This window comes from Lissotriton vulgaris, chromosome 12, assembly GCF_964263255.1.
Source record: "Lissotriton vulgaris chromosome 12, aLisVul1.2, whole genome shotgun sequence".
NCBI classification, from domain to species: domain Eukaryota; kingdom Metazoa; phylum Chordata; class Amphibia; order Caudata; family Salamandridae; genus Lissotriton; species Lissotriton vulgaris.
The window spans coordinates 289329747-289355053 of NC_141700.1; the positions used below are offsets into that span (position 1 = coordinate 289329747).

The 25307-nt window shown below is 48.2% G+C and overlaps 1 protein-coding gene across 2 annotated transcripts in view; it reads right to left on the reverse strand.

Moving 5' to 3' along the window:
• Nucleotides 1–25307, reverse strand: part of LOC147673984 (uncharacterized) — a 987450-nt gene that overhangs the window by 523595 nt on the left and 438548 nt on the right. Inside the window, exon 6 of one of the 2 annotated variants that reach the window (XM_086945069.1) lies at nucleotides 19340–19477. The exons of the other annotated variant lie outside the window; for it this stretch is intronic. Within the exon in view, the coding sequence (XP_086801195.1) occupies nucleotides 19340–19477 (138 nt within the window). The remainder of the gene's footprint in view (nucleotides 1–19339; nucleotides 19478–25307) is intronic. 2 annotated transcript variants of the gene reach the window in all.

A 25307-nucleotide genomic window follows, 5' to 3' on the forward strand; every position in this document is an offset into this window, starting at 1 on the left:
GGCTCAAAAGAAGGCGGTACAAACACAGAAGCGAGTTTTATGTACATATAAGGTAATATAGAAAGGCACAATCGATAAGTGGGAGGAGCTAACGGTTTTCGGGAACTAGTAAACAATTTCCTATCTGTTACTAATTACTAACAGCTGCTGATACTGCAGGGCATGCGCGAAAGTGGGGGATGCGAATTATAATTTGTTGCCGGGCAGATTTCAAGCACAGTGGCCAAGAAGGTAGAACAAAGCTCATGGTGAGCACATGGCAACATGTGGCAGACAAAACGGCTGCCGCAAATACAAAATGGATTCCGCTAAATGTTATGATGGTTGCAAAATACAAGATATCTTCTGCTAATGCTCAATCTAATCGCTGACAAATTACAACAATATGGTCTCAACTTCTTCAGAACCCAAACCACAGCAAAGGCCTCCCTCTCAATAGCTGACCAACGTTTCTCTCTAGGGGTCAGCCTTCTGCTAATAAAAGCTACTGGCTGGTCCTGACCTTCTTCATTCAATTGTGATAGCACAGCCCCTACCCCCAACTCAGAAGCATCTGTTTGAACAATTAATTCTTTGGAGAAGTTAGGACTTTGCAGTATTGGTGCAGTGCACATGGCCTGCTTCAGGTCATCAAATGCCTTTTGACAGCTGACTGTCCACTGAACTTTCTTAGGCATTCTTTTAGAAGTTAAGTAATTTAGGGGTGTCACAATGGAACCATACCCCTTGACAAATCTCCCATAGTACCCAGTCAGGCCCAAGAAAGTTCTGACCTGAGTGTGGGTGGTTGCAGCAACCCAGTCCATTATGGTCTGGATTTTGCTCTGCAATGGTTGAACCTGGCCTCCACCTACAAGGTGGCCCAGGTACACATCCTGTCTCTGCCCTATCAGGCACTTAGTAGCCTTGATAGTTAGGCCTGCCTTCTGCAGGGCCTCCAAAACATTTTTATATGGATCAGGTGACCTTTCCAGGTGGAGCTAAAGACAGCAATAGCATCAAGATAAGCTGCACATTAGTCGTCCAGGCCTGTGAGGACTTTCTTCACCAACCTTTGAAATGTGGCAGGTGCATTTTTCAGACCAAAGGGCATCACCACAAATTGGTAATGCCCACTAGAGGTAGAAAATGCTGTTTTTGGCTTGGCATCATCAGCTAGTCTGATCTGCCAGTAGCCAGCTCTTAGGTCAAATGTGCTTCGAAACTTGGCTGAGGCCAAAGTATCTATGAGCTCATCTGCTCTGGGTATTGGATGGGCATCAGTCTTAGTGACAGCATTGAGACCTCTGTAGTCTACACAAAACCTCATCTCTCTCTTACCACCATGGGTGTGAGGTTTGGGTTCTAAGACTAGTGGACTAGCCCAAGGGCTATCTGAAGTTTCAATCACTCCCAATTCCAACATTTTCTGGACTTCAGTCCTGATACAGTCCCTGACATGATCAGGTTTCCTGTAAATCATATTTTTAACAGGCAGACTGTCTCCAGTGTCCACTTCATGAGTGCACGAGGTAGTCTGACTAGGAGTCAGTGAAAACATATGTCTGTACTGCTGCAGAACTTGTCTGCAGTCAGCCTGCTGCTGATCAGTGAGGCTGATTGTCAAGGCTACACCATCTACTTATCCATCATCAGCGTTCTGAGAGAGCAGGTCTGGGAGAGGGTCACTCTCTTCCTCCTGTCCTTCATCAGTAGCCATAAGCAAGCCCATGTCTGCCCTGTCAACATATGGTTTCAGTCTGTTGACAATAAGCACCCTATGTGGGCTCCTGGGAGTTGCAAGATCTACCAAATAGGTGACCTCTCCCTTCTGTTCAACAATAGTGTGGGGTCCACTCCACTTGTCTTGGAGAACTGCTGGGGCCACTGGCTCCAACACCCACACTTTCTGTCCTGGCTGGTAAAAAGTCAGCACAGCCTTTTGGTCATGCCAGGCCTTCTGTAATTCATGGCTAGCCTCAAGGTTTTTGGATGCCTTTTTCATGTACTCAGCCATCCTGGAGCAGAGACCAAGTACATAGTCCACAATGTAATGTTTGGGGGGCTGAGAGGTAACTCCCATCCCTCCTTCACTAGACAAAGTGGGCCTCTGACAGGGTGCCCAAACAGAAGTTTAAATGGGCTGTAGCCAAACCCCTTCTGAGGAACCTCCCTGCATGCAAAAACAAAAGGCAGGGTAGCAGGATACCCCATGTCCACCTGAGCTTTTCTGGGAGACCCTTAATCATACCCTTTAACCCCTTTGCTGCGGGGGATATTCCCCCGCTGTGCTGGGGGGGGATGGGGCGCGCACAGCGCTCACATGCTCATGATGAGCTGAGCTCGTCATGAGGCACAGCGCTCCTGTGCTCATGACGAGCTCTGCTCGTCACGGCCACACCTGTTCCCGTGGAACGCTCAGCACAGCAGGGGAATTATCCCCGCATGCGAGCGTTCCACAGCTCATGACGAGCTGAGCTCGTCATGAGCACCGGAGCGCTGTGGCTCATGACGAGCTCAGCTCGTCATGAGCATTCAAGGGGTTAAGGTCTTGTTGAACCTTTCACCTAGACCAATGCACTGTGGGTGATAGGGTGTGGTGAACTTGTAGTTCACTCCACACTCCTTCCACATTGCAGTCAAGTAACTAGACATAAAGTTTGTACCTCTGTCTGATAAAACTTCCTTAGGGAAACCCACCCTTGAGAAAACTCCCATGAGGGCCCTTGCCACTACAGGTGCTGTAGTGGTCCTAAGGGGTATAGCTCCTGGGTACTTGGTGGCATGATCCACTCCCACCAGGATAAACCTGTGCCCAGATGCTGTCTGAGGATCCATTGGTCCAACAATATCAATCCCTACTCTTTCAAAGGGAACCCCCACCACAGGTAGTGGTATAAGGGGGGCCTTTGTAGTGCCACCTGCTTTTTCAGTGGCTTGGCAGGTTACACAGGAGCGACAAAACTCCTTTTTTGTCTTCTGACATGTGGGGCCAGTGAAAGCGAGGGACAAGCCTGTCCCATGTTTTGTTCTAGCCAAGATGTCCTGCAAGGGGAGAATCATGGGCTAGTGTCAAAAGGAAGCCCCTGAATGCCAAAGGTATGACCAACCTCCTGGAAGCACCAGGCTTGGGGTCTCTACTGTCTGAATACAGGAGCCCTTCATCCCAATAGATCTTACGGGTGCCACTAGCATTCCCTGCAGCCTCAGCAGTAGCTTGCTGTCTGAGGGGATCAAGAGAAGAGCAGTCCAACTGCGCCTGACTCAGATCTGCCCTGGAAGGCCCCCCTGTTCCTAAGAACTCAATCTGATCAGGTTCAAGCTCCTCTGGGACAGTTCCTTTTTCAGGCTCACAATCAGCTTCCTCAGAAGGCTGATCCTCACTCTGAGGCAGGGGGGAAGGCACTGCCTTAACCCTACTGCTCCTTTCTTGGTCCATTATTCCAGAAGCCAGTGCCTGTTCAGTGTTAGCCTTTTTGACCTGTGACCTAGTCACTGCAAGGACATGCGCTGAGATTCATAACATTTCTGCATGAGTCCTAAACTCCACTTCAGATCAGGCTGAAGCCTCTAGGTCATTGCCAAGCAAAAATTCTACAGGGAGGTCTGACCTAACAACAACCTTCTTAAGGCCAGTTACCCCTCCCCAGGAGAAATTAACCCCTTCGATGCTTATGACGGAACGGTTACGTCATCAGCGTCGGCTGGGCTGTGCTGATTACGGAACCGTTCCGTCATGACCACACCCGCGATAGGAATTTCAGCACCGGGGGAAAATCGGGGCCGCACGCAAGGTGTTAACAACTGCCATACTACGTGTGGTAGTGACATTGCTAGCATTGCTCACTAGGTAAGTCTCGCCAAGTATGATTTGTCAAGGGTCCACTAAGTCAGGTATCACCATTGTGACACTGGCACCTGTATCCCTGTAGGCCTGAGCCTGTTTCTCATTGACTAAAGGAGTTTGTCTGTACTTGCACAGGTTACTGGGACTCACAGAGGAGGACATATCCATGCCTCCATCACAGATTAAAACAGCTTGAGTTGGTATTCTGACTAGGCCAGAATCGATCTCAGTTCCCAGGTTTAACCCTACTACTACTGACTTTCCGGGCGGCGGCAGCGGACATAGTAGGTTGCTGGAGGCGAGTCGTTACTAGCGAATGGCAGTAGCGTGAAGATAGCCTCCCCCGCTTAAGCCCACTGATGACAGCACCATAAATTTGTGCTTTTTTGGGCCCCTGGAAATACTAGGGTGCAGAAACCGAATTTTCCGGTAATTTTTACAAAAATCAATTTTTCACATATATCCACTGGTCGGACGCACCTTAGCGAGCGCGGACCACCAGGGATATTCACGTCACTGGTCCTGAAGAAAGCTGCATGAATTAAAAGAGACAGCTGAAACATGTCGACCTACCTTTGAAGGGATATAAGTGGCCAATAATATTACCACTAACAATATCCCACACACTGTTTTTAATAATATTAGCTGACCACCAAATAAAATTGTTTCGGGTACAACTAATATTTTTTAATTCACTATCACTTGCACTTAAACATATACATCAAATTCATTTCACAAGAACCTGCTCCGCTGTAAACCAGGCGTTGAAGCACACTGGAGGGACATTCGGTTCCTCCAGTGGGAACCCCATGATGAAGCATGTCCCCACTAGGGTGAGTGAGGGTTCTTCCTAAATAAATATGAATTATTGCCTTTTTCTTTTGTATGTGTATTCACCCATTTCCCTTTGTTGGTTCCAATATTGCCTTGTCACTGAAGGTGGAAGATTTTTTCCTATTATGTGTTTGACTTTAATTCTTTGTCCACAGCACCACTAAGTCACTCCTTAGTTGTTTCTTATATTTATGATTGGGGATATAGGAGTGATCCTTTACTAATCCTCCCTCTCTTGTTGTTAATTTATATATATTTTTTTAACCCTACTACCCCCTTCTGTTGAGAACCACCACTTGGAGCTATACTCGGGGGAACAGTTGCCTTAGGGGCAATGGTGGCTGGAGCTGCCTCCTTTTTGGTGCAATCACTGGTCCAGTGAGAATTTACTTTACAAACGTTACACCATGGTTTCTCAGGACCTTCTTTCTTTTTGGATTTTTGGGGATCCTCACCAGTAGAAGCTTTTTTGGGACCTTGAGAAGACTTCTGGTCTTTTGCTTTCTCCCCACCCTTTTGGTCTTGCTTCTTCTGATCACCACCTTGGTTCTGTACCTTCTGCTTCACCCTGGTTCTGACCCATTTGTCTGCCTTCTTACCCAATTCTTGGAGAGAGGTCAAATCAGAGTCAATCAGGTGTTGATGCAATAACTGGTTCTGACAATCATTAAGAATCTGTTGTCTCATAATAAGGTTATACAATCCTGTATAGTCACTTACTTTACTGTCCAGTAACCAGCCTTCCAGAGCCTTGGTGGCACAATCTACTAAGTCAGTCCAGTCCTGAGTCTGTGTCTTCTGGGTATCTCTGAACAGCAACCTGTACTGCTCAGTGGTTAAGCCAAGCTCATCTATCAGAGCACTCTTCAGGACAGTGTAGTTGTCAGCATCCTGTTCATTAACTGTTAGGAGCTTATATCTACCTTTGTCTGCAAAGGAGAGCGATAAAGTTGCTGCCCACTGACTCTGGGGTACCTGCTGTACTTTGCAGGCCCTCTCCAAAGCAGTGATCCACTTGTGGATGTCATCCCCTACCTGATAGGGGGGCACAATTTTGTTTCAGGTTTCTTTGGTCATGAGACCTTTCCTTATCTCTAGGACTTATGCTGCCACCAGTGGACTCTAGTACACACAATGTTCTCTCTCTCTCAAGAGCCATGGTTTCTTTTGCAAGGGCAACCTCTTGCCTCTTGATTCTAAGCTTGGATTCCCTCATCCTAGCTTTATGCTCTCTTCTCTCAGGGGAAGTCATTCTCCCTAGAGCTGAGGCATGGGACCCTACTGAGTCATCAGAGTGGTTGGAGTCACTGGAAAGTGACCTTCTCCTTCTGTGCGCATTGTTAGGCCTACCTGGGGGTCTGGAGTGGATCCTTCCATTCTCAGTCCCATGCAGTCCTAGGTTAACCTGGTTCAGTTCACTGACTTCTACCTGGCTAGCATCCACATCATCATCAGCACCCCCTTGATTCTCATCAATGGGATCATCTTTTGAGGGATGGCCCCCTTCTGCACTACCATGGTGATCTGGGTTGGATGTTATGTTATGTTATGTTATGTTATATTGGGGTTTTATATAGCGTACGGCTACTCGAAAGAGTGTCCCGACGCTTTGAATTACACACTAATCTCATAACACAACAGGGAAAGTAAATAAAAAACAGAGAGAAGGAAACCTAATAGGGCCAAAAACTAAGAAGTAAAAAGCCAGGTTTTGAGCCCCTTCCTAAAAGCCAACAAGTTGGGAGTGCTGCGCAGGGTCACAGGCAGTTTATTCCACAACTGAGGCGCTAACAATTTGAAAGAGCGGCCTCCAGAGCGAGCTCTCTTCACACGAGGAACCGCAGCAAGAAACAAGGATTCTGACCTGAGCGACCTGGAGGGATGGTAAAAGGTCAACCTTTTTTGCAGGTATTTTGCTCCGGAGGCGTGCAGGGCTTTGTGCGCCAGAGTGAGAGTCTTAAAAATTATCCGCTTCCGGACAGGAAGCCAGTGCAGTGCCTCCAGGAGGCCCGAGGCTCTGGCACGGCGAGATAGTCCAAAAATGGCACGTGCTGCCGAGTTCTGGACAACCTGTAACCGTTGGAGCAGGTATTCTGGCAGGCCGAGATAAAGGACTTTGGAGTAGTCAATTCTCGAGCCTATAATCGCCTGCACCGTGATCTTCCTGTGTTCCTCAGATAACAGGGGGAGAAACTTGCGAAGCATCCGGAGCAAGCCAAAGCAGGTGCCAGTGAGACCGATTACCTGTGAGCGTAGTGTGAGGCCATTGTCGATCTTAATCCCAAGGTTTTTTGCCACCTGGGACGAACTTGCTGGTGGAAACATGTTCTCAGGCCACCACACTTTCCAGTCCGGGTCCGAACTGCACCCAAAAAAGAGGACCTCGGACTTGTCCGAGTTGCACTTGAGGCTGTTATGATGGAACCACTGAAACACAGCCTCAAGGCAACCCTGGATCCTACCTCCATCGAAGTCCGCACCCCTCTCGCAGGTGAAGAGGAGCTGGGTGTCATCGGCGTAGGAAACGATCTGAGCCCCGAAAGACTCCGCCAGTGCCGCCAGAGGGGTCATGAAGATGTTAAATAGAGTTGGGCTCAGTACAGAGCCCTGAGGAACTCCGACACCCAATGGCGACATCTCGGCGGAGCAAGCAGAAGCCCAGACCGTTTGTCGACGGCCTGCCAGAAATGATCGAAACCACTGGAGCACCGTCCCCCGGAGACCGATCTCTGAGAGTCTTGCAAGAAGACCCTCATGGGGGACGGTGTCGAAGGCCGCCGACAGATCTAACATCACCAGCATTGCTCTACCACCCGAATCCAGCACCTCCTTTATCGCCTCCGATACTTCCAGGAGAGCTGTTTCGGTACTAAGATTGGTGCGGAAACCCGACTGGGTGGGGTGCAGTAGGTCGTGGGACTCCAAGTAGTCGGCAAGCACCTTGTGCATGTGCTTTTCAATGACCTTCGCAAAAGCCGGCAGGAGCGAGATAGGTCTATAATTAGCCAACACCTCCACATCCAGACCAGGCTTTTTAAGCAGGGGAATAATCATTGCCTGCTTCCAGGACTGGGGAACCACACCCTGTGCAAGAGAACAGTTCAACAGGGGGTTCACGAGTGGATTAATGATAGCTGCCATTTTTGCCAGAAATTTTGCGGGGCAGGCATCCCGAGGGGAACCTGATTTAAGCCCAGCCATCAGGTCAAGTGAAGCGGTCATAGAGAGAGGAGGAAAGACTGCCAGGTCCACACCTGCATTAGGCAGGGTAACAGCAGCATTCTCCGCCCGACCGGGCATCTCAGGCTCCAGCGCAGGGAAGGAGTCCTGGATCCGTTGGATCTTAGAGGTGAAAAAGTCCGCAATCGCCCTGACCCAAGGCGCAGGAGGGAGGGTCTGAGTTGGTGCCGCGCGTGAAGTTGTAAACTCCCGCACGATGGCGAAAAGCTCCTTACAGGAATTGGAGGCAGCTTCAATTTTTCTTGCGAAATAAGCCTTCTTCTCCGAGAGGATGTTCCGATGATAAGCTTTCGCCACGGACCTGTAGGCGAGTTTCGCCGTCGCGTCGTAATTCACGCGCCATGCTCTTTCCGCTACCTTGCATTGCCGACGTGAAGCCGCCAATGCTTCCGTGAACCAAGGGGCAGATGCACCTTTTTCGGGTTTGCGGAGGGGTCTCAGAGGAGCAAGATCATTAAGCCTCTCTGAGAGCCAGGCCTGCAATCGCTCCACATCCTCCTCTAAATTCCCTGATAGAGCATAGGGATGGTCCGCACAAGACTGTGCCAGCAGTTCCGGAGTAACCCGGTGAAGTGCCCTGAATCCCACGGAGGTCTGCCGGGGGGCACCGGAAGGCTTCCTAACTTCAGAGAAATAAAATTTCACCAGCCTATGATCAGACCAAAGCACCTGGATAGGAGCCAGCATCTCTATGGGGGTCGTAGAGAAAGTCAAATCTAGAGTGTGTCCCTTCTCATGGGTCGGTCCAACATGATAGGGAACCAGGCCCAGAGGGGCTGTAACATCCAGCATTTTAATCGCGTCGGCATCCGTTTCCACGTCCATGTGGACATTAAAGTCCCCGGCAACAATACAATGCTCTGACGTGAGTAACAGGGAAGAGGTCACCGACTGGAACTCTTCAAAAAAAGAGCCAGTGGGCCTGGTGGCCGATAAACTAAAAGACCCTTCATCGATTGGTGTGGTGAAAGGACAATGGCAAAGGCAAGGGATTCGCAATCCTTAATCGCGTCCGAGGGAATGATGGTACAGGTGGCCCTTTTGTTTACTATCAGTGCAACCCCGCCTCCACGCCCCTTTGGCCTGTCCTGCCTGAAGATGTTATACTCGGGCGGAATAGCAGTGGCAATATCTGGGTTGGACGCCTCGCCGAGCCACGTCTCGGTGAGCATCAGAAACATGCTCTTTCTACATCATATTCCACTAATATATATACCAGGTGGTTAAAGGTGAGACTCTGTCCTTGCCTCAGTTTCCTGATTGAACATAGGCTTCTCAGTTCTTGAAAAGCCAATGTATCATATTTAGAAGGTGCCCTGGGAGGGTCAACTTCTTGCAGAGGCACACTGGACCCTACTTCCAAGGACATTTTCTAGTGCGGTGTGGTGTGTGCACCTACCTACACTAAATGTTTTCCTACTGGACCCTCTCTAGTAGTTGTAGTCAGGGTGTGCTAAGCCCTTACCACCTACAACTGCTAAGTTCAGTAGAACTTAAAGTATTATAAGACTTGATTTATATACACCTTGTTCTTCCACCGCAAGATCGCCGAGATACACAACAGCTTCGGCGCACCATCCACGCACCGAACCACCACCCTCTGCGCCTGGACTCCAGTCAGCACTGAAGACACCATCCGCAGGATGAACACCATCCACTCCGGATCCCCAACCGAGCCCTGCCCCCACCACGTCTTCAACAAGGCCGACTCCATCATCGCACCCCAACTCCGGGACGTCATCAACGCCTCCTTCAACACCGCCACCTTCCCGGAAAGCTGGAAGTACGCCGAGCTCAGCGCCTTCCTGAAGAAACCAACAGCGGACCCCACCGACCTCAAGAACTTCCGCCCCATCTCCCTCCTCCCTTTTCCTGCCAAAGTCATCGAGAAGATCATCAACAGGCAGCTGGCCTCCTTCCTCGAGACAAATGGATCCCTCGACCACTCGCAATCCGGCTTCCGAGCCAACCACAGAACCGAGACCGCCCTCATCGCAGCCACTGACGATATCAGTGGGGTTTCGCAGCGGTCGAAGCGCCTTGGGACCCTACGGGTAAGTAGTGCGCTATATAAATGCCAATACATTTACATTTACAGTGCCTGAGCCCTTCCTTTCAACTTGATGAAAATGTTATACCCCTATTGGCATATTTAACTCACCTACAAGTCCCTGATATACGGTACAAAATGTATCCAGGGCAGTGCTTAATTTGTAAAAAAAAGAAAAAAGTGGGAGGGCTCTTGTCAGGAGGCCACTGCAGCTTCCACCACACATTGCACTGCTATGCTGCCAATGATAGTAACAACACAAGTACTAACCATCACATTCCTACAAGTGCGACAGTTCAGAATATTTCAGGACCCAAAGCTATAAGAATGGCTCGGGTGGCAGGTAACAGTCATTTTTAATGTATATAGCATTTATAATTAACTTTTGTTGTGGCCATCTCTAAATTAGCTAGACAATGCCATCTTGTGCAGGCTGTCACACACACCGGTGCTGCAAATAAAGTGCCGGTGCCGAGCACTGGAAATCACCGGGTCAAATTAAGCACCGATCCAGGGCCTGTTGTTGTGTGGCGTTTTAGTCTCTGAGTTAATTTTCCCGATTGATGCCCATATATAGGTACAATTTGTAGGAGAGTAGGGTCTGCTTCCTATGGTCACCCCCACTTTTTGCTGTGATTTTCTGGTTTTTCGACTTTAGTGTGGCTGTGGGCAGCTAATCAGACCCACAGCCCAGCTGTTCTCTCTCAAAAATTGATACCATGTACTTTAGGTACATACCAGATTGGTTACTGGGTCACCTCTGTGAGCCCCTGTACAGTGTACTCTAGGTACCCAGGGCATAGGTGCATCCAAGGCCTGGACAATAGGTTTCCTGCCTAGGGAGGTGCCAGCACCTCCCCAGACAGGCTGATGTGAATTGGGGGCAAGGAGGGCTGCATCAGCAGATGTTTTTCCAGACACTGCCTGGGGCACACAAGGTGCTCCATGCATAGCCCGGTTCAAACCAGTTGCTGGGACACTCCAGCCCTACTCTGGCGGGAAACTGGACAAAGGGAAAGGGGTGTAACCACCCCCTTCCCAGGTCCACCCATAGGAGGGACCTAGCAGGTAATCCAGCCCCTTTTCTTAGTATAAGTATAGGAGCTGTGTCCCCAAGACTTTAGATTATTCTGGAACGAAACTTTGCTACAGAATTCTTGGACCTTCGACATTCTATTCTGACTAGAAGACAGAAGACATCTCCCTTGTGGTCAAGGACTGACCACCCTGTGCAAACAGGCACCACCAGTAACTTGCCGGTCTGCTCTATCGACGCTCCCGCCGGAACCCAAAGACTCAGCAACTCAGGACTGGACTTCCAGACTTCTCAGACTCCGATCCACATCCACAGCCAAGCTGAGACCCGTGGCGTACACGAGAGACGTGGGACCAGACTCCCTGCACATCCTGCATTTTGCTAACTGCATCGACTTCTGAGGTAACTCGAAGTTCTGCAATGGGGCACGAGAAGCCCCAGACCCGAGCACCATTTGCACCAAAGCTCAGCCCTCCACACTCCACGAGTGCCGCTTGGGGCCTGCTCTTGCATTTCAGGTCGACGTGCCTTCCGGGTTTCTAGTCCGTTGGCTAGTGAGCCCCCTGAAGACTTCTTTTTGAATTTACACTGCTTGCCTGGTTGCTCCAGGCTTGCTCCAGCTTCCCTCCAAAGGAGAAGCGTCCCAGACCTTGCTGGTCTGACTCGGGCCAATCTTCACTTCCTGTGTGGGTTGCATTTGCCAAGGCTAGTTGGGTCCTGTCCGGATACCGACACCGCAGACAGCCAGATTCCTTCGTGGGACTGCTTGAATCCAGCTCCTGGTCATCGTCGACACCTCCTGGTCCTCGTGACTGCAGAGACAAGCTTCACCTGTTCGCCTGAGATCATCGCGACATCGCTTGGTTCCTTCCTTGTACCTTCCTGGTCACTGGCTAGTGACCCAGCCTCTGTCCCCTCTGCTTTCAGGTTCTTCAGATCTTCGATCCACTCTTGGATCCACCCGGACAATTTTCCTCTGGTCTCCTGCAGCACTTCTTTGCAGATCTCCATTGAAAACATCGACGAAACCCAACACCAAAAGACACCAATGCAACCGGCTTCCCTGGGTGAGGTAACTCGAGTACTCCGGTGGTCCCGTTGGTATTGACTCTCCAAGTCTCCTAGTCTAAAGAGGTTTTGTCGTAGTCCATCCGGAAGTGCCCTTAAACAGTAACTTTGTAACTTTTACGTTCTCCATTTTAAGTCAATGGTAACTCGCGACTGTGTTTAGACACTGCACGCGTCTCCCGTGGGTCTCCTTCTTCCTAACCTTTGGTTGTTTAGTGTAGCCCCAGCTATTCCCTAGGCCCTAGGCCTATTCACTATTCCTGTGGTGGTTCTTATATCACTATTTTAGTATATGGTTTGTGAGACCCCTAGGGCAAAACTGTATTTGTGCAACTTATCGTATGCTAATTAAGTAACTTGTGCTGTACTTTTACCTCTGACCTCATAAAGAGTGCAGAGGGGTTGTGTTTAGAATAAATACATATATATTTGATATATACCTTGTGTGGTGTGCTTTCATTTGATCATTCAAGAGATTACAATTGGTAAAACAACTTGCTTAATTCACCTCTAAGTCTTAGCCTAAAGGCTGCTCTCCACAGCTACCACTGGGATAGATTTCTATAAGGTTGCCTTTACAACCTACCATCAATAAGGGTCGATTTAGACTGGTGCAAGGTGCCCACTAGAACTAGTGGACATCATATGCCAGTCTAACTTCTCACATTGGTGTGCAGCGGATGGGATAAGAGCTTGTATTTGTTTTACCATATAATCTTGTAATATCATCTGAAAGATCAAATTAAGGTACCAGTAGGTAATCAATCAATTAATCAATCAATCATGGCATTTGTATAGCGCGCTACTCACCCGGAAGGGTCTCAAGGCGCTGGGGGAAGGGGTCCGCTACTGCTCGAAAAGCCAGATCATGAGTAGCTTCCTGCAGTAGAGATGGTCCTGGGTTCGCCGAAGGTGGATGGGGAGGGAGTTCCATGTCTTGGCTGCCAGGAATGAGAAGGATCTTCCTCCGGCGGTGGCTCTGCGGATGCGTGGAACGGCGGTGAGGGTGAGGCTGGTCGACCGTAGCTGGCGGGTGGGCGTGTAGAAAGTCAGGCGGTTGTTGAGGTACTTGGGGCCTTGGTCGGGGAGAGCCTTGTGTGCGTGGTGAGGAGTCTGAACGTGATCCTCTTGCTGACGGGGAGCCAGTGTAGGTCTCTCAGGTGGCCAGAGATGTGGCTGTGTCGGGGGATGTCCAGGATGAGTCGTGCGGAGGCGTTCTGGATGCGTTGGAGTCTTTTCTGGAGTTTGGCTGTGGTTCCGGCGTAGAAGGAGTTGCCGTAGTCCAGTCGGCTGGTTACGAGTGCCTGGGTGACCGTGTGGATGTGGAGAAGTGTGGCTCAGGGGTTAGAGGCGGCAGACCTGGAGCTTGAGTTCGGCCCTGGACCAGGGTTCAATTCCCCGCCTCGGCGGGTCTTGGGCTCAATAATTCCACGGACTCGTTAATTCTCGCTCCGGTGCCTTCTCGACTCACGGGTTCACACTCTGCGACTCTGGGCAATAGCTTGCTTAATCTCCACATCGGCCCCTCGCGGTGGGATGCCTGGCTTTCACCTTGTGGATACCCTGCCAGGGTTATCTCACAGGGGAATACCAGGAGGGGTTCCCTAAGCAAGCGCGGAGATGCCCCAGGGTAAGTCATGCGCTATATAAGCTTCATACATTTACATTTACATTTACATCAGATCCCTGCTCGACAACGGGGAAACAGCGGCCCTCATCCTCCTGGACCTCTCCGCGGTGTTCAACACTGTCTGCCACTGCACCCTAGTGCAGCGCCTCAGCAACATCGGAATCCAAGAGAAGGCACTGGGGTGGGTCATCTCGTTCCTCGCCGGTAGAACACAGAGAGTCCACCTCCCCCGTTCAAATCCGAGGCCACAGAAGTCATCTGCGGCGTACCACAGGGATCATCACTCAGCCCCACCCTCTTCAACGTCTACATGAGCCCCCTCGCAGCCATCGCACGCCAACACAGCCTCAACATCATCTCCTACGCCGACGACACCCAGCTGATCCTCTCCCTCACCAACGACCCAGCCACGGCCAGAACCAGCCTACACGTAGGGATGAGAGACGTCGCCGAATGGATGAAGAACAGTTGCCTGAAACTGAACTCAGACAAGACGGAAGTCCTCATCCTGGGGTCATCGCCCTCCACCTGGGACGACTCCTGGTGGCCTGGGCACCGCACCCAAGCCAAAGGACCATGCACGTAACCTGGGCTTCATCCTGGACTCCTCCCTCACGATGACCAGACAAGTCAACGCCGTCTCATCGTCGTGCTTCAACACCCTGCGCACGCTCCAAAAGATCTTCCGATGGATCCCCACCGAAACCAGGAAGACGGTCACCCAGGCACTCGTAACCAGCCGACTGGACTACGGCAACTCCTTCTACGCCGGAACCACAGCCAAACTCCAGAAAAGACTCCAACGCATCCAGAACGCCTCCGCACGACTCATCCTGGACATCCCCCGACACAGCCACATCTCTGGCCACCTGAGAGACCTACACTGGCTCCCCGTCAGCAAGAGGATCACGTTCAGACTCCTCACCACGCACACAAGGCTCTCCCCGACCAAGGCCCCAAGTACCTCAACAACCGCCTGACTTTCTACACGCCCACCCGCCAGCTACGGTCGACCAGCCTCACCCTCACCGCCGTTCCACGCATCCGCAGAGCCACCGCCGGAGGAAGATCCTTCTCATTCCTGGCAGCCAAGACATGGAACTCCCTCCCCATCCACCTTCGGCGAACCCAGGACCATCTCTACTGCAGGAAGCTACTCATGATCTGGCTTTTCGAGCAGTAGCGGACCCCTTCCCCCAGCGCCTTGAGACCCTTCCGGGTGAGTAGCGCGCTATACAAATGCCATGATTGATTGATTAATTGATTGATTACCTACTGGTACCTTAATTTGATCTTTCAGATGATATTACAAGATTATATGGTAAAACAAATACAAGCTCTTATCCCATCCGCTGCACACCAATGTGAGAAGTTAGACTGGCATATGATGTCCACTAGTTCTAGTGGGCACCTTGCACCAGTCTAAATCGACCCTTATTGATGGTAGGTTGTAAAGGCAACCTTATAGAAACCTATCCCAGTGGTAGCTGTGGAGAGCAGCCTTTAGGCTAAGACTTAGAGGTGAATTAAGCAAGTTGTTTTACCAATTGTAATCTCTTGAATGATCAAATGAAAGCACACCACACAAGGTATATATCAAATATATATGTATTTATTCTAAACACAACCCCTCTGCACTCTTTATGAGGTCAGAGGTAAAAGTACAGCACAAGTTACTTAATTAGCATACGATAAGTTGCACAAATACAGTTTTGCCCTAGGGGTCTCACAAACCATATACTAAAATAGTGATATAAGAACCACCACAGGAATAGTGAATAGGCCTAGGGCCTAGGGAATAGCTGGGGCTACACTAAACAACCAAAGGTTAGGAAGAAGGAGACCCACGGGAGACGCGTGCAGTGTCTAAACACAGTCGCGAGTTACCATTGACTTAAAATGGAGAACGTAAAAGTTACAAAGTTACTGTTTAAGGGCACTTCCGGATGGACTACGACAAAACCTCTTTAGACTAGGAGACTTGGAGAGTCAATACCAACGGGACCACCGGAGTACTCGAGTTACCTCACCCAGGGAAGCCGGTTGCATTGGTGTCTTTTGGTGTTGGGTTTCGTCGATGTTTTCAATGGAGATCTGCAAAGAAGTGCTGCAGGAGACCAGAGGAAAATTGTCCGGGTGGATCCAAGAGTGGATCGAAGATCTGAAGAACCTGAAAGCAGAGGGGACAGAGGCTGGGTCACTAGCCAGTGACCAGGAAGGTACAAGGAAGGAACCAAGCGATGTCGCGATGATCTCAGGCGAACAGGTGAAGCTTGTCTCTGCAGTCACGAGGACCAGGAGGTGTCGACGATGACCAGGAGCTGGATTCAAGCAGTCCCACGAAGGAATCTGGCTGTCTGCGGTGTCGGTATCCGGACAGGACCCAACTAGCCTTGGCAAATGCAACCCACACAGGAAGTGAAGATTGGCCCGAGTCAGACCAGCAAGGTCTGGGACGCTTCTCCTTTGGAGGGAAGCTGGAGCAAGCCTGGAGCAACCAGGCAAGCAGTGTAAATTCAAAAAGAAGTCTTCAGGGGGCTCACTAGCCAACGGACTAGAAACCCGGAAGGCACGTCGACCTGAAATGCAAGAGCAGGCCCCAAGCGGCACTCGTGGAGTGTGGAGGGCTGAGCTTTGGTGCAAATGGTGCTCGGGTCTGGGGCTTCTCGTGCCCCATTGCAGAACTTCGAGTTACCTCAGAAGTCGATGCAGTTAGCAAAATGCAGGATGTGCAGGGAGTCTGGTCCCACGTCTCTCGTGTACGCCACGGGTCTCAGCTTGGCTGTGGATGTGGATCGGAGTCTGAGAAGTCTGGAAGTCCAGTCCTGAGTTGCTGAGTCTTTGGGTTCCGGCGGGAGCGTCGATAGAGCAGACCGGCAAGTTACTGGTGGTGCCTGTTTGCACAGGGTGGTCAGTCCTTGACCACAAGGGAGATGTCTTCTGTCTTCTAGTCAGAATAGAATGTCGAAGGTCCAAGAATTCTGTAGCAAAGTTTCGTTCCAGAATAATCTAAAGTCTTGGGGACACAGCTCCTATACTTATACTAAGAAAAGGGGCTGGATTACCTGCTAGGTCCCTCCTATGGGTGGACCTGGGAAGGGGGTGGTTACACCCCTTTCCCTTTGTCCAGTTTCCCGCCAGAGTAGGGCTGGAGTGTCCCAGCAACTGGTTTGAACCGGGCTATGCATGGAGCACCTTGTGTGCCCCAGGCAGTGTCTGGAAAAACATCTGCTGATGCAGCCCTCCTTGCCCCCAATTCACATCAGCCTGTCTGGGGAGGTGCTGGCACCTCCCTAGGCAGGAAACCTATTGTCCAGGCCTTGGATGCACCTATGCCTGGGTACCTAGAGTACACTGTACAGGGGCTCACAGAGGTGACCCAGTAACCAATCTGGTATGTACCTAAAGTACATGGTATCAATTTTTGAGAGAGAACAGCTGGGCTGTGGGTCTGATTAGCTGCCCACAGCCACACTAAAGTCGAAAAACCAGAAAATCACAGCAAAAAGTGGGGGTGACCATAGGAAGCAGACCCTACTCTCCTACAAATTGTACCTATATATGGGCATCAATCGGGAAAATTAACTCAGAGACTAAAACGCCACACAACAACAGGCCCTGGATCGGTGCTTAATTTGACCCGGTGATTTCCAGTGCTCGGCACCGGCACTTTATTTGCAGCACCGGTGTGTGTGACAGCCTGCACAAGATGGCATTGTCTAGCTAATTTAGAGATGGCCACAACAAAAGTTAATTATAAATGCTATATACATTAAAAATGACTGTTACCTGCCACCCGAGCCATTCTTATAGCTTTGGGTCCTGAAATATTCTGAACTGTCGCACTTGTAGGAATGTGATGGTTAGTACTTGTGTTGTTACTATCATTGGCAGCATAGCAGTGCAATGTGTGGTGGAAGCTGCAGTGGCCTCCTGACAAGAGCCCTCCCACTTTTTTCTTTTTTTTACAAATTAAGCACTGCCCTGGATACATTTTGTACCGTATATCAGGGACTTGTAGGTAAGTTAAATATGCCAATAGGGGTATAACATTTTCATCAAGTTGAAAGGAAGGGCTCAGGCACTGTAAATGTAAATGTATTGGCATTTATATAGCGCACTACTTACCCGTAGGGTCCCAAGGCGCTTCGACCGCTGCGAAACCCTTCCTGACTTCCCTGAGAGATGGTCCCTTAATGGGTATCTCCAGGGTGAGACCAGGCATCCCCAGTGGTCTGGTGGGGCCGTTAGTGAAGATGAGGCAAGCTAATGCCCAGAGTTGCCGAGTGTGATCGCTGATCAGAGTGGGCACCGAGGCGAGAGAATTATCGAGTCCGCTGACCCTGGTCCAGAAACCTTCCGCGCCGGGAATCGAACCCTGGTCCCGGGCCGTCCTCTGCTCTCGGGTCTGCCGCCTCTAACCAGTGAGCCACACTACTTTATCTCCAGTTAACAGGGGTAAAGTGAACAGAGATCTACAGCCAGCAAAACAGTTAAGGCAAAATTCTGGGGGTTCACCTGGCAAAAGATAGTCATTTCTTACAGGGCCATAGACAGAGAAGAATGTAATCCGAGTGCAGTTTAAAAGCCTCTGGATGCCACATACGAGCCGGTTTTGTACGCAGCAAAGATGTCAGAAATGTTATGTATATAACTTTATTTTCAACAATATAGCCACCTCTAGTCTTGTTGACTTCTAAAGAGTGAAGCTGTAGTGAAAACCTCCGGCCTCAAATGGGATTCCCGGATCATGTAAGGATCACTTCTTTCGTGTAGAGCCAGTTTAACAAAGTCTTAGTTTTAACCACAGAATTAAAACCCTGCATATTTAAGGTCACAGACTTGAATGCTGTCATCCCACTAGCAGAAAACGGTTGCACCTTAATATTCCTTTTAGAAAAGCAAACCAACAACTGAACTTGGATGCCTAATTAGGATATAAAATGCATTGGAATTTAAATCCCTAGATAATCTTAAAAGCCATGTCACTTCTGCACCCTCCTAGTAGCCCGACACTCCAGTGTTTCATACATCATGACTGAGCCAAGAGTAATAGAAAATATTTAAAAATATACACAAAGTGCGAGGGGCATCATATCTTCGAAAACCAACGGAAGGGTATGTCGAACCAAAATAATAACCAAAAATGAACATGCAATAAAGTGGAATGTCACTACAATAGTGAAATTCAGCACTGATAATTCTTCTGGGCCTCCTTGGGGACTGCTCTAAATACTAAATTTACTTTTCACGCTGGATAAGAATTGTACTGCTTGACAAAAGGAGAAACAATACACAATATCACTTATTATCAGCACATCTGGCATAATTGCAATACCACAATTCATGCGAAGAGCCGAACTTCAAATAATGCAAAGCAAGTAAACTGGCTTGTCTGCAGTTTGAAACGTCCCTTTTAAGGGGGTGAGCAAAAGGGATTTGAGGCCCATGAGTGCTGTATTTCTCAATGAAATAGTGCCTTGTGGAGCATACATTGACGCTTAAAAAACGGCTAGCTTGTGGCATCTCTGTTGTACTCCAACATGTTTCAAGTTTCCTGATTGAGAGGGAACAAGACACGATAAACTATCCCTCCACCAATCCTTGAGGAAAAGATGTTTCTAGTTTTGCACAGCAATTACTAATTTATGTTACCAGGCTTTGAGGTCCCATATAACTTATTCTTCACATAGGGATCAGCGGTGCGCCTTGCCACAACATGATGATTGCTGAAATGTGGTTCTTCTACTTGTTTAATCCATATTGACATGTCCGGGTTGAAAACAGGATGGCCTTCAAAAGAAATAAAAATACACTTAGGGGTCCGCAGTACCTTTAAACTGGATAATTAAACACACGTTTTCCACTTCACTTCGAAACTGCAGAATTCTGTCAGGACTAGAGGCTTCAGATTATGCTTTACTTTCTTCATTATTTTAGCACAGCAACCAACATCAAATAACCACAACTGCGAAGGTAGTCAACTCTCATGAGTCCAAGCAACTTGAGAAAAGAAGAAAAAAATCAACCAATCAGGCAGCTCAGGCACCGGAGAAAGCCATCTTCAAGGAAAATCACTTTCTCATTCTTCACTGCTCAGCAGCCAGATAAGTGCTTTTCCATGATTATGGCCCATCTTATTTGCTTGCTAATACCAGGGCCGACTGGGAACTGAAAGCACCCCTGGCAAATTTCTGCAGACCAGCTCCCGTCTAGCACATAGCGAGCGAGCGCAGCAAGCGAGCCCAACTGCTACTAGGGAGATTTGGGGGCGTTCTCCTCCCAAGAAAATTTTGGAAAACGACAGACCAATATGGTGAATTTTACAGCACATTTTTCATTACATATTCAATAGTATCAATTTTTAAAACACAGTAAATAGTAGATGATGACCTTAAAGAGCACCAGGTTACCTACCCAGTCATATGTATCCAAAGACATTCTTTCAGAGAGCACCAAACATAGACACAAGTAGTGAATCAGAGAGAACAAAGTAAAAGTGAGACCAGCCCCCCACATGTAGTGTAGCAAGCAAGCACAGTGAGCAACCACTACCAGGGGGAGTTTGGGGGGTTGAACTTGTCCCCCCCAAGAAAATTTGAGAGACAGAAAGGTCAAAACAAAGCATTTTTCAAACATTTTTCATTACATATTAGATTATATTAACTTTTAAAGCATAGTAAATTGTCAATCATGTTATCACACATTAAGCACTGACGTGATGTCACACATGAGCACACAGGCCACTGACTGAAGCCAGAATACTGTGGAAATGTCACACATAAGCACCTAGGCACTGACCCAAGCCTGGTCACACCACCAGGCCAGTAAGCATGCACACGTCACACATAAGCACCCAGGCCAGTAAGCATGGAAATGTCACACATGAGCCTCCAGATCCAGGTCACTGAGGGCAGAAACTATGGAAATAGCACACATAATTAGCACCCAGGCCAGAAAGCATGGAAGCGTCACACATAAGCACCCAGGCTGACAGAAGGAATGGAAATGTCTCAAATGGCACCCTGGCCAGAAAGCATGAAATATTAACACAAAGCCCCTGGCCTTAACATGACACATCTTTAAATAGCCTACTTAAGTGGGTGGCACAATAAGTGTTGGAGGCCCACTAGCAGCATTTAATGTACAGTCCCTGGGTACATTTAGAATCACATTTCTAGGGACTTACAAGTAAATTAAAATTGCCAATTCGGTGTAAGCCAATTTTACCATGTTTGAAAGGAAAGAGCGCAAGCACTTTAGCACTGGTTAGTGGTGGTAAAGTGCACTGAGCCCTAAGAGCCAACAAAAATTTCCTTTTTTGATGTAATAAAGCAGATGAAACCGGATTTTAATTTGGAGGAATCAGTATGAACAATATGTATCTAAAAACATTTTACAAGTGCTAATGGTGCTGGGACTTAATCTGTAGCTAGACCTAAACAAGAGTGCTTTAATTGTGCAGGGACTATCAGGTACTCGCTATCTGCACTTCAATTATCAAGGAATAGTAAAAGCACTTCTCAGCAATGCCCTCAATTCTTTTAATGGGAGACTACCAGCACATCTCAGCAGCAAACAGGCAGTCTGAGACGAGGAGTACCTACGATTCTATATTTCCATTTTGAGCACTTGTAAAAACTCTCCCTTTGGTGCAAGCTACTTTAGATGTTGCAATATTTTAAGCCCTTCCCTTCAACTAACCTCACCTCATCACATTAAGCGTGTGGGTTTGCTTGTACACTGATTCACTGGAGAAACTTCCCACCACATGATGCATGGAAGAGACCTCGGTTACTATAGACGGGCGATAACCACTCACTTGCAACAGCGCATCCCTCCTTGTCTCTGTGCAGTTTAGGACACTCCTTACCCAATGATCCTTCCTCATTTCTTATCCACGATATTGAACGCCTGCCCTCTGCAGAGCTACGTCCCTCTTCAAACCAACAAGTATAGCGTTACCTACGTCATGTTACGCAAACATACTAGCACATTCACAGGGAAGCGACATGGTGGTGGGTTGTTCCTCTTAGCAGTACCAACTCATTGGTCCTGTGGGGGTTGAAGCCGGCAGTCTGATGGGGGGGGCTTGCTCATGGTGGGTCTGCAACAGAGCACCCGCACACAACAGCAGAGCACACCTTGGACTTGGCTAACTGTAGGGCAAAGGTGCACCATCGGCCGAGGGGCGTGACTTTCCACCACCATGCAATCCGCCGACAGAACGCACATTTGCTTTAGGTCCAGGCGTGGCGTACACGCACCAACGACTCCTCTCATTACTTCTGTAAGATTGACTGCATCAACATCAGTGACACAAAAACTGGACTATAAGGCCACCACCCCCTTTAGACTGAGATTGTTAAAAGAGCAGAGGGACACGGGATACAGATGCTAGTACCATGGGCTCATAATGGCCATACACAAGCTCAGACTTCCAGACTGCACTGTGGTCCTTTGAGTACTTGGTGTATGATGTAGTAAGTCTGGTCAGTCGATCCCTAGAAGACAGGTGTAGGTTCAAAGTTGGCTAATTTATTGTCCAGTATCTATTTTCTGTTCCCAGTGTTTCCTTGAGACTTTTTGTAGGGATCTTCCTCAGTGTGTCACAGTGGAAGTAAGTGGATTGTATTTATTTATATATTTATGCATTTCAACCCTCGGGAACAACTTTCATGGATCTCCTTGAAAACGAGGGAGGTCGTAAATAGTGGGGTGGTAAGCAAACAGTCACTATGGCACTGTAGACTAAAAGCAGAGGGCTGCCTGTGAGGATCGGCGAGGAGCTAAGGATTTACACACTTGAAGGAAACATCATTCAGTTGGAAGGCAATTATATAGGTTGTAAGAAAAAGAATCACAGTAGTGGCACCCAGTGGTACAAAATACATTTGCCAATGTTAAAATCTTACCTATAGGTGTAAAAAGGGCCCTACAGGCTTCTGAAGAGGAACAGGCCGGTAGAACGTTACACAACAGTGCTAAATGGCTGCTGTAATGATTTAGCAGTTGAAGTCAAGCATCTGGCGTCCCTTGTTAATTGCTGGTACCACAGTCTGTGGAGCAGATGTGAGGCGCTGGGAGGATTAAGTCATACATTGCAATAAGCAGAGTAAATCTGCTTGTGTGCAGAGCCGGACAGTAGTCTCTGGAGAGGTCTCAAGTTAATTGTAGCGTGTCCAGATGGAGAGGGTGCCAGGATTCTGAAGGCAATTGTTGGTGCCAGAATGGGACGCGAGAGTAGACGAGGCCTAAGATTTGCTGCGGAGGCAAGAGATCGGGCACAAGGGTCAGTAGGCAAAAACAGATGCAGGGCTCGGCTGAACCGCCCGGCCCAGGCCCAAAACTAAAATAATGTTGTTGGCGCCTATTTGAGATACCAGCATTTGTAACAGATGGAGCGGGCACGCTGGCTACTTAAATGCAGAGCTCCTTGGTGTGAGGCGCCTTGCAGGAGTTACAATCAATTAATCCACGCATCACTGCGTCTGACCAGGCAGCATCTGTCCACGTGGGCCTACCAAGAAGGCTGAGAGGCACCAGCGCATATCTCAGTTGCTGCCTTTTAACCAAAATGTAACTAACATTTCCGCTGCACTAGCTGAGAGCACAGCTGAGAGTTACAGAATCAGGCTGACTGTAAAAGGAAGAATTTACACCAATAAAATCAGAATTCACATACACACACACCTGTTAGCGCGGCTTCACTTTGCTTACATAACTTCAGCATTGCGATGGGAAGCATTAGAATCTGTAGGGACTACTGATATTTCATGAAGAAAAAACGCACAGAAGTTGTAAATGTTGATCATCTTAACCTCTGCACAAGCGGGATGAGCCTATAATCCTTTCAAATTTCAGATCACCTACAAACCTTCAGCAGGGCCACCGGATTAAAAAGTAAATGCTTACTGTAAAAAAAATAATAATAATGCCTTCACTATTGTTGAATGTTGCACAACAGCAGCATAAACTTTGCACCCTTTTCACGCTATGCCCGTGCTATAATGAGAAATGAGTTGTATGCACAGTCTGATGTCAGCCCAGGATATGACTCAAGATTGTTTACAGTGAGGCAGGTAATATGTAGATGTCTATTGTGATACTAAATATATCGACTTTGAAACAAAAGCAAGATTAGTTGGAGCTGCCAGGATTTGAGACTGGGACCTACGGGTTAAACACAGATCTCTACTGCAAGCACATAACCTGCTGTGCTACTCACTAGCTTCCAGGACTGCTCAGTCAACAGCCAAGGCTCATATCAGCATCCAACCAATCCCAGCAATGAAGCTATAAAACAGAACCCAAAGCAAACAGAGATCAGGCCTGTGCTTATAGTTGAACATGCTTCTATCACTATCAATTTCCTCAAGAAAGCCTGGAAATTTGAAGTATCCAGGCAGTGTATCAATTCTGAAGCAGGTTTTTATAATCTGAGCGGCAAGAAATTCAACCACCCAAGAGTAAAACATTAGATTTTGAATTTTTAACTGTATTTTCACCACTGTGATTATTGCTTTTATGCACTTTTCTTGCCTATTTCTGATGTATATAATAGTGGTTCATAATAACAAGCCCATTAGTCTGTGCAGAGAAAATCAAGATTTAATTTATTACAAGCAGTAGGCAGCTGTAACAGAGAGAACATTAAAAAAAACTATTCAATAAAGGTAATTCAACATAAATGAAAAAAAAATATTTTAAAAAAGGAATCCTGGCTACACCCTTGTAATGTTTGCACTTAAATTGTTGCATAGAGGACACCCTAAAGCCGGTGAAGATAATGGGGTTAGATGAACTACATTGGCGACGATCATAAGCACTCAATTTAATTGAATAAATCGTCACCCTGGGGATGTTTCCCAACAGACCAACAACCATCTGCCTGCAGGACCCAACCGACTCCTGCGGAGTTAGAAATTTACTAAACAGAGCTGTGACAGCCGGTCTGAGCACAGATCATTTCCACAACTATGAAACTGGTGTTATTCCCACAGAGGCAGCAGCCCCAAAACACAGAACAAAGACCTAATCTAGGGGACAGCAGGATCTGGCTCAGGCGAAATACTTGCCTTTTATCTTTTGAGCACACGTAAACAAGGGTTAGTGTTGGATTAAGGGTTTTGGTGTTTTTCTGATGGAAGTAGTTCAAATTGTAGCTGGCATTCTAGGACACAGTAATCTCCTGTGTGTTAGTAAATTTGGTACCTGTTTCATTAACATACCATTTATGCATAGCTGCCAAGGTATCAGAATGCTATGTGTGACATCTTCTTAATTTCAGTGTAATTATGAGTGACATTTCAAGGACTATGAGTGACTTTCTCGCGCACAAACTCAAGCAGTGAAGATGAGGGAAACATAAATATAAGAAATTAAACCCATGTGAGCAACAAGGAACTCTAAGACAAGTCACATCATAAGCCACAACCTGTATTACTTTGTTGTGCGCCCCGGTCCTGCATGCTGCCCACTACTTGCGAAGCCATGCTGGTGCCACCATCACACCAGTCGCAACCTGTCACACAGAGCTACACAACAGGCTCTTCTGACTCAATGATGCTTGGAGCGCTGATAAGTCACTCTGGTAAGCACCACACTGGCTCTCACAGTCACC